The 13,864-nt window shown below is 38.6% G+C and overlaps 1 protein-coding gene across 2 annotated transcripts in view; it reads left to right on the top strand.

Annotated features, from left to right (window-relative positions):
- PPP1R13B (protein phosphatase 1 regulatory subunit 13B) overlaps window positions 1-13,864 on the top strand; it is a 61,797-nt gene that overhangs the window by 11,559 nt on the left and 36,374 nt on the right. For both annotated transcript variants that reach the window (XM_072337459.1, XM_072337458.1), the window contains exon 2: window positions 8,750-8,897. In XM_072337459.1, the coding sequence (XP_072193560.1) occupies window positions 8,750-8,897 (148 nt within the window). The remainder of the gene's footprint in view (window positions 1-8,749; window positions 8,898-13,864) is intronic.

Consider the following 13,864-nt stretch of genomic DNA (forward strand, 5'->3'; position numbering starts at 1 on the left):
CTGGTTTTTACGTTAAGTGTTCTTTCAGGACAAGTAACCCCAAATGTTGTGCATGACTTTGTTCTTCTTCAGCTTTGCCTTGCGTTGTCGTGAGTTGCCTTTGAAAGGAAATCAAAGTACTGCTGATCTCAAAACACAGAAATCTTAAATAAGACTTTTCCCCATATCTTCTGCCTCCCAAGAATGTTACAGACTCCTTTTTCTTTAACTTTCTTTTTTTGTAGCTTTCTTCTGATTCAAATGGAAAGTTTCTTTATTCAATGAAATGATCTCTGAATGCGAGTCACCTTGGATTAATTTGGTTTTGTTCCTAATTTATTGTAAGTTCACCTGAGTTTACAGTGAACCTTACAGGAACTGGAGTTGTATTGTTTTTCAGTAACGTATCTTCCTTAATGGTTTGGAAAGCAGAATGTTTAACAGTGTTTTTTGAATGTGTTGTTTCTGTCTCTCCAGCTGAGTAAACAAAATAGGCGGTTAATGTTGTAGAACTGTTGTTTCAAGCTGTTCATGCTTCTAATGTCTGATGTACGGGATACTGTGACAGATTGGAAAGATTTAGAGCTCTCAGTGTGGGGTTGAATGAGATGTGGCTGCAGTACCACAGTGATTCCTCCATTCCTTTCCACAGGAGCCTCAGGGCCACAACTCATCCTGTACTGCATTCCCTGCTTAACTCTGAACCTTTTGGTTTGGAGGATGCTGGGCTGGAGATGTGAAGAACACTGGAAATGCGAGCATCATGCGTTTTCAAGGAGTTCCCATTAAGAAGCTCAAATGATTGTTAACATGCTTAGATGCAGCAGGCATTTGCTAGTTTCTTAAATACATTAGCAACTTATTTTTCTTTTGAATCAGAACAAAATTGATGTGCCTGCTGACTTGTTTTGCTCCCGGTGCTATAGATAAATTCCACTGAAATTAGGCAGGCAGTAATGAATGAGGTTTATCATTCAAAGATTTACAGACAAAAAGCATTGAGGAACAGAAATTGAGTATCTTCAGCGAAGCCAGCAAGTATCCTTGGATGTTCTGAAGAAGTCTCAGAGTTTGCTTCTCTTCATGGCTGATAGATGGCGAGGACTCTCATTCAGTAGGCCTGTAACAAATCAGAGCATAGTAATTTAGCAAGGTGAGAAGACAGTTCAAAGAAAAGAAAGTAATGACCCCTGTGAGGGGCTTAGGGAAGTCCAGCATCAACTGATGAGTGCACGGAGCCTTTCAGGTTTCTGCCTCCTGCCTTAAACAGTGGTAGTTTTATGTACTGAAATATCTTTATATCTGATAACATGTGGCCTGGAGTCTTCTAAACAGTGGGGCAACATGAAATTTCAAAGCCTTACTCTGGAAAAAATAAAAATAGTTTCATTTAAACTCTGTTAGCTAATGACGAAATGTACTTGGCAAGAACTTGTTGGCATACCTTAAGTTATCACTGTGCTCTGAAGTCTCTTATGCTGTAACTTGTGCCTTGGCAGTCCTTTTGTGGAATTATTTGCATCAAAGAGCAACAACAAGATCCCTTGCTGTTCCTCCAGATGTAGCAATTTAGGAATCAAGCCAACAGATAATGATGCAGGGATGTTGAACTCATTCTGTAGCGAGTGCCAAATTACATTTTCCACTATAAAACATCACAAGAGGCATGTTTTATATATTTCTGTAACTTCAGGCTGTGTCCCTTTAGCTCATGATGATAAATATTGCACTTGGACAGATTTCCTTTTGAATAGTTTTGTTTGTACAGATCTCCTTTTAAATTAAATAGTTTTGTTTGTAGCACAACCTCGTAGTCCTTTAACTTGTCCCTGTTTGGCTATAGCCATTTTACCTTCTGTAGCCACATGCTTATTGCCCTTCTCTTTAACTAATTTATCCAAATCCCAACTGCTGCTGGCTTTCAAAGGAGCAGTCTGAATGTAAAAGGCAGCATTCCAATGTTGTGACAAACAACAAACAGCTTCTGTAAAGATAAAGCCTGCAGAGCTGGCGGAGGTTTAGCACCATGGCTTCTGATGGAACAAAGTGGGTTCTGATCCTCCATTTGAGTCCATGGGTTGCTCGTGTGTTTATGCAAGTGACCTTCTAAATTGCCCTTGTTTCATCAGGTTTTGTTTTTCTGGAGCTCTGGAAGCCTTCCAGTGAGCTACTACTATGCCTTTCATTATAATCTGCAGACCTGTCTTGCTTAGTTGGGTGTATTTAAATACTTGATGATGGTTGCTCTTTCCTTCCTCTAAGAAAACTACTGGCTTATTTCTCTGCTATCCCAAAAGCCTGCGTGTGGTTGTAGTAAGAGGCTTCACCTTCTGAATCTGCCCTTCATGCTGAGGGGTCTTCTCTTGGAGTAGCACAGAGCAATGGCGTTGCAAGTTTTGCTTCTGCAAATGAGTACCAAGCAGGTGTAGGTTTCTGAAATAATCCAAATCCTGTGGAATGCTGGCTGTCAGCTTGTTTTCTGAAGAGGACAAAAGCAACAGTTGTAAAAGTCCTGAGAGAAAACATCTGTGAGGTTCTTTTCCCCCTTTAAGCCATTGCATGCACGTGGGCATGATGGAACTGAAGGAAGATCTTATATTTATCTACAATGAAATGTGTTCATTTAGTGCTGCTTAACAGCCTGAAGAAGAATCATCTGATGTTTTTAGCATTAGAGACCTGCTACCAATTGTGTGAATTCTTCTGCACATCACTGGGAAGCAGTTGTCTTCAGATTCAAAACAAGTGTATGAAGGAGCATGGCGTTGGTTTTGCAAGTATGCAGTCTGGCTTTACTCCTTTTTGTATTCTACAAGTCTGTACTGGTTACGCTGCTTTTGTGCATTGTACCAGTGCAGTCAACAGCCATGACTGAGCACTAAACTTTGGCCTACACTGTTTGGTATGGATTAGTTGTGAGAAGATGCGTTCAGAAATATGGAAACCGTACTCATTTATTTCTCACCCTGTACACAAGAACAGGGGGAAAAGATGTTAAAAAGAAGCAATGATAAATGCAGTGAAGAATAGAAATGTGTTTGATTCTTTTATTGCAATGTACTTGTGATAGTACATATAAATTCTTCAGGAAATCTACATTTAAAAAGCGTAGTTTCAATTTAAGGTGAGTAATTATTGAGACAAAGCGAGCTGGTGAATAACTTGTTTGTTAGACTTGCTTTAAAGATTCCTTCTGAGTATATGAAAGTGAGGTGGTTAAATCTTACTGCTTTTCTGAGACTTATGTATAATAGTCAACATCAGAGATTTACTTGGGATTTGTTTGTTCTGAAATGTCACAGTAAAAATAAATTACTCGAATCAAGAATATGCCTTTATATAGTCTTAATTAAAACAGTTTTGTGTTTATAACTTCGTAGTCTGGTTTCTTTTGAGATATAATTGCTTAAAGCTTCCTCTAATAAAGTCTGTAGTCTGAAAAAGGGACAGTATATGTGCTGCAAAGAAAATTCAATTCAGGCTTGGTGCTTGAAATGTGCGACTAGAATTGCTACAGCTTTAACTAATGCAAGATGTATGTAGTGGCATGAATTCCATGCAAACGAACTTGCATGATGCAATTGATAACTTGTAACCTTGTAACTTTTTCTCTGAGCGTTTTTAGTTCAGGGTTGTGATTACTGGCTTGACTCATCACCAAAGGGATGGTTTTTCACCTCTTAGCACTTTTCTGATAGCTTGAATAATTCAGTTTTCAGAGAGCTGGGTATCAGGACACACATCCAAATACTGGGTCGTGTTAGCCTGAAACATCACCTTGTACTGTGTTATCTGAGTTAGTAAATTAACCTGGGTGTAAGGCAGTTGTGGGATTTTTATGGCCTAGTTTAGGCTGTGGGATTTAATTCTTTTCAAACAGTGGTGTTTTATATCTTGGGGTAGCATAGGGATTGTTTGAACAAGATGTATGTATTATCTCTATGAAAATAATTGTCAAAGAGAATCCAAATGCATACCTGTTCTTCATACTTAGAGATACTAGCTGAAGATCAAAAGCATTGCTTTTTGGTTTTATGGGTGACTGTGTGTGGGTATAATTGTAAGACTGCAGAAAAAGGGTGAGGAGCTTCTGAATGAAGCTGGAAGTTCTTAACTTTCTAGGCAATTCCAAAACGAAGACACAACAGGCTGCATCAGCTGTAGTCTTCTGGTTTTGTGTAGTTCTTACATGGCTTTTTCCCAATGATAAGTAATAGTATTATACTGGGAGAGTGAAACCGCATTTGCTAAACTCAAGTAGGAGTGTCTAGGACAGACTGAACAAGTTCATAGAGAACAAAGGGTATCAGGCTCATTTTTAAGTTTGTTTCTGTATTTGTAGTATGTAAGGTATTTGTAGTATGTAAGGTGTTTGGTTGTGGCATTGTGGGATCTTACTGTAACAGAGGAGTTCTGAATGCATCACTGCTGCAGAGCTCTTGCAGTCTTAGTGTGATATGAAGTAAGGGTTGAGCTGGTCGGCTAAATAGACAAAACAAGATGCATCTGTCTAATCGATAGCTTTTTTTCAGCTTAGTGGTACCTTGTGTGTATTCTGTTTTGTAACCAGAATGACAGAGGAAGTTGTTCATGGAAAGTGGGTCACTTTCTTGGTGCATATCAGCATGATAAACAGCACAGAAGAAAGCATAAGAACATCTGCTCACTACACAGGGAACAGAAGCTGGTGTAAAGGACCATTTCAGCATCAGTTACTTAATACTGAGCGAAAAACGATAGGAAGGAGACCCCATGTTGCAGTGGGAAAGGGAAGAGTGATAAATTGTGCTTAACAAGACAGCTACAGAAAGATGATGTGGTTAGAAGGATAGGCTTGAAACATAATTTTTACTCATCACAAGTTTTTGTTTTTTAAATAAAAGAAACACCAGTGAAATCTTGGGAAACTGATAGACGCTTCCAAGTTCTGAGAGCGTTAGCTGGACCAGCTGATAGAAAATGCTGTCTGTGCCTTATGTACTGCATGGAAGGGCTAGAGATGGGTCTGGGACACAAGACTGAGAAAATGATTTGTGTCAAAGATGCCTGTATTACAACTTTTGATGCTGGGTCTCCGTTATGATGAATGTGAAATCTAAGGGCTGTTCAAGCTGTATGGGACTTGAATTGGTAACTCACAAGAGTTGACTGAGGATGGTTAAGATTTTGGAGTCATTGGTAAGAGATCAGTTCTGGAAAGATAAAACTTCAATCTCTATGGAAAATGCGTGCTGAAACTTGTGGGCAATGTTAACCAGCTGTGGAAAGAGAGGAGGTAGGAATCAAGGATAGAGATCTTGTGAATTTATCCCTCTTCTGCTCCTTGAGAAATGGCGGGAGTGATTAAATGTAGCCACAGTGAGTGTGATGGCAGAGGAAAATTGGAACTGGAGAAATGGAGACAGCAGGTGAAGAACATGTGTATTTCTCTATGTTGGGTAAAGATTTCAGTTGAGTAGAAGGTTCTCAGTAAGCTGAGAAGTAAGTGAGATAACAGAGCAGCTTTGAAGACAGATTGTGATGTTGGTGGAGCTTACTTGCCATGGCATAGAACTGAACTGTGAAGGGTTATACTAGAAGTGGGGAAGAGTAAATAGGAGCAGGAATTGGAAGTTGGAATACAGCCATTGGTTTGGAAGCAGGAGTAGCAGAGGAGGGTAGCAGACAGGTGGCATCTGTATATTGAGAAGGCAAGGGCAAGATTTGAAGTTGAGTATAAATTCTGTAGAAGCAAAATACGACACAAAAGCACTGAGGTGACGTTGCCACGGATCGTGGGTGGATCCCATTGCATACTGTTGTGTCTACGCATTAAGATTTTTGATGATTGAACTGGATTGCTGCTATGATGATGAACTCACTTTTAAGAACACGGGTTTTCACAATTGTTCTCACTGGGAATCTATTTAAAATGAATCAAAGGAATTATCAGTTCTCCTGCATCCTGATCCTTGGGTAAGAACATTTTTTTGCATAAAACAAATTTACATCAGTGGGTGTACTGTGTATTTCACAAGTATGCCTTGCTCATATTCTTCAGCAGCGAATTTCAAGGTTCATCAATACTTCTTTGTATTTTTTCCTTATGAATTACCTCTGATTATTATTCTATCTCCAGCACAAATAGGGAGAGCTATGACTCTGACTTGAAAATCTAATTAATGTTGCAAGATGTTAATAATTCTCAATATTTTGAGTCTTCCTTTGTTTCAGGCCATCTGTTTCACAGCACAGCATTTCAGTTCCCATGGTGTTACTCCGACAACCTGTTAAAAATAAATAAATCCTTACTTTAACAAGTTTGCTTGGGAGCAATATGAGAGCAGCTAGCTACAGCACCTTGCCTCCTTGTTAGCAAGCCACCTTTCCTGGCTATCTTGCTAATGATATCGTGAGTGTCATCGTGCCTTGGAGAAAGCAGAGTACTAGTACTGTCATCTTTCATCAATCTTGGGTGACAGTGTCTGAGACTAGGAGAAGATCTGAATTAAGCAGTGTAAAGTTTTGACCAGGCTTTATGGAGTTTTTTCTTGCAATCACAATCCTGGACTTCTGGGGTGGATGGTTCAAGGAAGCTGTGGAATTTCCATCATGAAAGGTTCTTCAGAACAGGTTAAACAAGCATCTCTGCAGGATAATTTCAGTGTAGTTGATCCTGCCTCAGGCCAAGAGACTGGATCAGATGACCTTTTAAGGTTCCTTGTAAGTTTTATGTTCATATAGGACTCTTTCTTCTTAAATACCAGGTGAAATTCCACTGCTGGATTCTGTATCAGATGTATATTCTGTAAAAGGTTCCACCTCTACTGAGTTTTGGCTGCCAGTGACTCTTTTCTTGTATGGGGAAAATAGCATTGTGAGCTGTAAACAATAGCTGGTTACAGACATCTTCATTATCTGTGGTTGTATCCTCTCTGTACTATAGCTTGCTTTAATACTACTGTTGGAGAAACTCAAGGGTGAGTGCTAGTATATTTACAGCCCTGGGGGCTGCTCTTTGAATGGAAATGGAGATAATTTGAAAACTTCAGGATAAGTACAAGCTTGGCAGGCTGAGGGAGGGAATAAATGTTGGCTAAAATAGCCTGAAGGTCTGATGAGGAGACTGAGAGCTGGAAACCTCCAGATTCCTTGGAATTTGTCCCGTGCTTCTGAAGTAGACAGAATGCTGGAGTAGACTGCTCTTGCTCAGTGTGTAGCTGTTAGTAATGCCGACCTCCAGTTTGGTACAGGTAGTATGTCCCAGAAATGAGAAATCTTACAAATGTGTAAGAGCTATGCAAATTGAAACACAACTCTGGTTAAGTGGTCCTGGAACAGGCTGCCCAGGGAGGTTGTGAATACCCTGTCCTTGGAGGTGTTCAAGGACAGGTTGGATGGGGCCCTGGACAACCTGATCTAGTAAATGTGGAAGCTTGGTGGCCCTGCCAGGCCCAGGTCATTCTGTGATTCTGTAAGTGGAGAAATGCTCATTTAATGAAGGTCTGCTAAATGATTGGGTTTAATCTTTGTAGTTCAATATGTGATGCTAAATTTTATTTATTAGAAAGATCTGAGTACTATTTCTGAAGACGAAGTCAGTAATGTTCTCATATTTTTTAGGGACATCTGTTGCATCTTTGAGATATTAATTTATCTGTCTTCCATTGCTGTGAGTTTACAGAAGAGTACTGTGACTTGTTTACTGGTTGGAAATGCAGGTGTGAGGGAAAGGAGCTGATATAATGTTTAAAAGTATCTGTTTGATTTTGGGCAAGAGCTGAAGGTTAGGGAATCTCTTTGAGGATTTAGTCTGACGTAGAATTATCAGAATCCCTATATCAAGACTCCTGTTCCTTGGATTTATTAATTTATTTTACTTACAGCTGTTAAGGACATGCTTCCAACCCTTTCCAGTTAATGCCATGAGGGCCTACAAACCAAATCCATTGAGAACATTATATAAGGCAGAGGTCCTTAGCTGGGGAATGTGTAGAAACATAGAATCACGGAATGTTCTGCATGGGGAGGGACTCACAAGGATCATCGATTCCAAACTCTGGCTCCACAAAGCATCACCCAAAACTCAATCCCTATGGCTGAGAGCATATTTCAAATGCTGCTTGAACTGCCTTGGGAAAATCTCATGTAGCAAATGAAAGTAGTATTAATGACCTTGTCATAATACATGCGAAGCAAGGGGATGGGGTGGGTTAAGCTGATATGCGCAGTTCTTGAATGCTCGATGTTGCAGCAGGATGTGTCTACTGAGATGAAGGAGGGTAGGAATAGCTCCGGATGTGTGTATTTGCATGCACGTTTATTTAAGGAGAAAGGAATTTGAGTAGCAATTTATTTCAGCCTAGGTTAGTGTTATCTCTTAGAACTAGGCTTTTTCCTTTAAAGTTCATTCTACTTTTTCTTCTTTCTGTTTTCTTTGACGTGAAGTCATCTGGAATATTTTTAAGGTGGCAACTTTCCAATTGGAGTAGCTGGGAGCAGTTACTGGAGGGAAAGTTGTCCTTTGATGTTATAGATTTGAATAAGGAGGCAAGCTTAGTACTTCTGCTACAAGGTTACATATACATCTGATCAACACAGCAAGCTTGGGGTGGGAGCTGAAGAAGGGGGAAAACTGATTTCTCAGAGGTTTTAGCTCTAGCAGGTAACTAAGCAGCTGCAACCCTTCACAAAATGTGACTTTCTGTCCCCGTGTTTGATGGTTTTTGTTTTGTGTTAGCCATATTCTAGTCTTGATTTTGAGTATTCTGCTACTTTTTTTTTCTTTCAGATGATATTAACTGTGTTTCTGAGTAACAACGAGCAGATTTTGACAGAAGTTCCAATTACACCAGAAACAACCTGTCGCGATGTAGTAGAGTTCTGCAAAGAGCCTGGAGAAGGAAGCTGCCATCTGGCTGAAGTATGGCGTGGAAATGGTAAGCAAAATGTATGGTGGAAATTGATTTAAATTCATATGGCAATTACTTAAACAAAAAACAACACCGTGTTTTCAATGTCAGTTATTTCTAATTGTACTTTACCTTTTTTTCTAGCAAAATTTTGTGCAACGCATGGTGTTCAGTGTCTGTAGAGATCAGTGCAATTCTTTTTGATGTCTTTTCTTTATTTCTTCCCTTAGCATGGACTAATTGATAAAATGTATGTCTAAAATGTTAGTCTTCTGTATTTAAGATTTCCAAGTTATATAAAGTATTAAATATCTGCCTTATAAATAAAAATAAATAAAGATGGGTGTATTTTCACTGCTAGGTGTCATTTATTTCAAAGAGACATACAGCATCTTTGGGATGGAGTAGAATTTAGATAACAATTTGGAATGTCAGCAATCTGCTCATACAATAGGTGGATGCAGATTATAAACTGGACTATTTCCAATCCCACTTCCTCACTGTTTGACATACAAACACTACCTGAAATGCAACACTGCTTATAACAGAATCTTATAATCATACAGTCTGTATGGATTTTTCCTTCTGCATCTTGAATAACAGAAGCCCTGCTGATAGAATTGTGCCAGAATAAGATGTATTATCTCCAAATTTCTCATGGATCAAAAATTTCACAACTTCTCTTGGAGCAAGTAGCAGTCTCTTGTCTTATTGTGTTGCAGTTTTTATTTTGCAGAGCAGAGGGATGATCATCTTCAGGACAATATCAAAAAGTTTGTTATGGGTTCTGCTTCTAGAAGAGCTTGTGCAGTTAAATGTAGTGCAAGCGTCCAGGTTATAGTGTACCAGATATGGGTAGGATCAGTGGATAGGTGAGGATAATACATTCTTATCCTCCAGTTACTAAGGGATGAAGTCTGACGGAGACGTAACTTGAGATAGGATTTTTAATTCTATATAGAGAGGTTTTATTTCTTCAGGGGCTGTTTATTCATTTTGTGAAGCAGACAAGTTTATTGCATTATTCACATGCTTGTGGAGTTTTAAGCGTTAGCAATCTTGAATAGATTTTTCATTTCCTAACTGTTCTAAGGCTTTATAAGGAGAAAAGGGGGCTCAAGAAGTAGTTTCCTAATTGGATGGGAATTTGAAGAGTTTAGGTCAGAGTAAGCAGGGGAGAGGCTAAGCATGTCTGCAGTTCTAGGAATAAGAAATACAAAATGACTTAACTGAGAAAACTCTTTTAAGGATAAAGGATAAAGCTTATTGCAGGGTTAAAAATTTCCCAGTTTGGAATTTTAGGTTATGGTGGGGAAAGGGGGAGGGTTCTATAAATCCCAAGTGCATCATATAAATTCATAAGATGGACCTGCAGACTTTGTTTAACAGTACTTACCTATCCCTAATATTTTGCAGTCACTGGCCTGTGAAAGTGTAACATATGTGGTATTATTTGAACTTCTGCTTTCACAAGTGCTTTGAGGATGTACTTAAAAAATCTGAAGAATGTTCTCAGCAGCAAAAGAAACTCTAGCCTGTGATCCACAATGTCTTAGGACTTTTATGCCTTGTAACCCCAGCAAATGCAAGCACAAACTTTCTCCGTTTACTTCTAAAGTTGAGAAAATACTTCATTTGTGGAAATGATGCATTGTCAGCTAACTGGAGGTAAAGGTTTGTATAAAGTGAGGAACAAAATTTATCCTGGGGATGGTGGAAGAACTAATACTAGATTTTAGTGTCTACCCTGTGAATTGTGTGTCTTGGATCCTATTAACATCTAGCTCTCTGTCAATTATGCAGTTAATAAAATGTGGAGATAACTGCTTTAGGCTGGTTGTTACCTACTTGATACAGCATCATAGTTTCCCCGGTTCTCTGAAGCAGATGCCCAAGCTTAGAAGCAGGATGTTTCCCAACATATCTACCTGTTGGATGGGAATATCAAACTTCAAGCTGTGCTTGTTGCTCAGCAATTACAAATCTGTCTCACTCAAGATGATTAGTGTATGGATTATATTTCACTGGGAATGTGGAAGAAAATGACTAGAAAATAATAGGGCCAAAAAAAAAATCACCAAGAAAGCAAACTAAAAAACCCTAAACCATTCTGGAGCTATTGGACAGACCTATACCATCATTAAAATGATGTTCTGCACACTGCTTCTGAAGTCTGACAGGAATCTTGGGACAAGCACTTTGTTTCTTAGGTGTATGATATTGTAAATGTATGATGATGTGTATGATAGATATTATACAGTCTGTGAGCCGGTGACCTCAACTTCTTATCCCAAAGTTTAAGGGTATATAAGTTTCTCAGTGAAACAAATTGAAATAGCTTTTTTAAGAGAGCACAGGAACGATATTTTTCTGTCAGCTGCTCCTTGGAGCTAAATTAAACTTTTACCATTGCAGTTTTTAAAAATAACTTTGCCTGGAGCAGAGATCTGCTGTAGAAACCATGAGTCAAAACAGTTACAACAGCGATCAACCCAAACCATGGTTCATAGTGGGAAGTGTGAAATAATTTGCAATGAAGGTGCTGTGTGCTGTGCCAGCAAATGAGTATTTTTTTTTCTCTTTAATAATTGCACTCTCTGACACCTCAGTCCTTACCCTCAAAGAGAGATCTATGAATGTTCTCTTCAGATTTACAGATCTTGAAAAGTGAAATTAAAACCAAAATTTAGTTCTCAAAGTTGGGAATTGGATAAAAGTGCTGACTTTTGATACATGTTATAAGTAGTCTATACTGTTCAGGTGACAGATCGCAGCTCCCTCCCTTCCATAAGACAGGTCTGTCACACCTGTCCCCTTGCAAATGTGCTTACCTCCTGTGTTCTACAGATCATCTCTTTTAGGTTATCTGATTGAATAACACATATCTATTCAAATTCTAAGCAATTGGGGTTGTAGAGTCTAATTTTGGTATTTAAAAAAAAAAAAAAGAAAATTGTGTGCCCAGATGCTTGTTTTCTAAAATGTATCAATCTAACAAAAAATCAGTCTTAATCTTTTCAATGTGTGTGTACAAATAAGTAACTCACATATATATCATTTTACTTAGTCTTAGAGGGGGAGGAAAGAGAGAGATTGTTTTCCAGCAAGGTGTTGTTTGTGAAATCCTTGCAAACTTGGCATCAACAGTGATTTGAGTTTGCTGGTTTAGAAAAGGGTTGCAATAGCTTAGCAGTTAGAGGGCTCATTTATTTTAATGTTAGATTTTTTTCTGTTTGTTTTTGCCTGGTAAAGAAATGGCTGAGGACCTTCCCAAGAGTTATAAAATAGATACTGTCTGTATTACAGTTAAGAAGCTGATTCTCCTCAGTGTTGAGTGATGTAAGGTTTGGTCAAAATGCATTTGGTTTTAGTATTTTGTTCCCCCTCTTTTTTGCTTTCTTGGATTATTGAGAAACACAACAGCATTTGTGCCTGATGTGTCAGTGAATGTAAATAGCACCTTGTGCTTTTTCAGGTTGAAGCTTCCTCTCTTGGATTTCTCATGCTATGACAGGGAAAAAAAAATGCGGAAGGTTCTTCCTCATTCCCCAGCAATTGCAAATTGTGATGGGTATGGATGTCACAAGACAGGTATCATGCCAGAAACCTGTAGTGCATTTCAAAAGAGAATAGGTTTCAACCTTTTAAATCCACCCATTGCTCAATTATCTTGCTTCATTTACATCTGGAATGCCCTTCAGCAATTGGTAATGTTAGTCTTCCTGAACTTAGTTGTAAGAGGCTACTGACTTTCATAGGATATAGTAGTACCCTTGTAGTAAACAGCTGCAAACCTGAGATGGTAAAGACACTGTTATCTTATAGTGAATTCTTGACTATGCAGATGATCTGTTACTTTATATTCTGGTTTCACATACAGCAAGCATTAATGTGTTTATTACAGATATCTTTATCCATGTAATCAGGATAAAAACAGATTCTGATGCCTAAAAGTTTTTCTGTTTTACATATAAGGCGTAACATTCTAACAGAACAGTCTCTGCAGTTCTTTTCTAATACGTCGCTGCAGTATGTGTGTTCTGATCTGCCAAGGTGGTTCAGTCTTTCCACTATTTTACCTTCTTTTTTTCTTCTTGTATTTTTACAATTACTGACAAATATATTTAAAGCTATGATAACTGGGAAGCATTTAACTGCAATGCTTTTTTATTCTTAAATAACAAGCATTCCCAGAAATGCTCCTTTGTGCTAACCTGACTTGCAGCAAAAATAAGATCAGTGTTTTCTTCCTGCAGTTTATATAGATGAAATCATGTCTTGTGTCAAACACTGATGACCCTTTCCTCTTCCTGTTTCTTTTCCAAGTATCTTTTGTCTATCTGAGTTGCCCAGAATGATTACTGCATCATTTTTCTTTGCTTCAGTAACGATGCTCTCACTGCTGCTTTGTCTGATTTATGGCTGTGTATTCGTTTCAAGTTGTTTTGGAGGGAGTACTGAAAAAGTAGTAGAAAATGTATTTCCCATTTCTCTACAGGGTCATGTGTGAAAATGTTTAGCGCTGATTCCTAAAAATGTGCTATGTAAAATAGGACCTTTTGTTTTGAATAGTTCCTAGGATCAGGGCCTTGTACTGGGAGACCAGCTTAACCAGCAGTGATGCTGCAGCCACTCCTCACCATTCCAGAATCAGCCCAACCCTGTTCAGAAATCTAGTTTCTTGGTACTTGCTACCAAGCTTCCATTCTTACTAAGTTTAACTAGCAGTCATTGTACTTGGAAAAAATGTGTAACGCTTCAGATCTTCTGTGTCCTCTGAACTAAACTCTTTAGGTATTTTGCTCATTGTGATCTTTAGATTCTTGTTCCAATTTCAGTGGATTTGCTTCAGAGCACTTGAAATCTTACCTCCCTCTAGGAGCTGAAAAACCTGAAAATCGTGTTTTTAAAATTCCTTTTCAAGAACTAATTGTAATAAGCCACTGCCCTTATCCTTGTGTGCTCAGACTCTGTGGGCAGTATTTCTTGGAATC

This window comes from Excalfactoria chinensis, chromosome 5, assembly GCF_039878825.1.
Source record: "Excalfactoria chinensis isolate bCotChi1 chromosome 5, bCotChi1.hap2, whole genome shotgun sequence".
Taxonomy (NCBI): Eukaryota; Metazoa; Chordata; class Aves; order Galliformes; family Phasianidae; genus Excalfactoria; species Excalfactoria chinensis.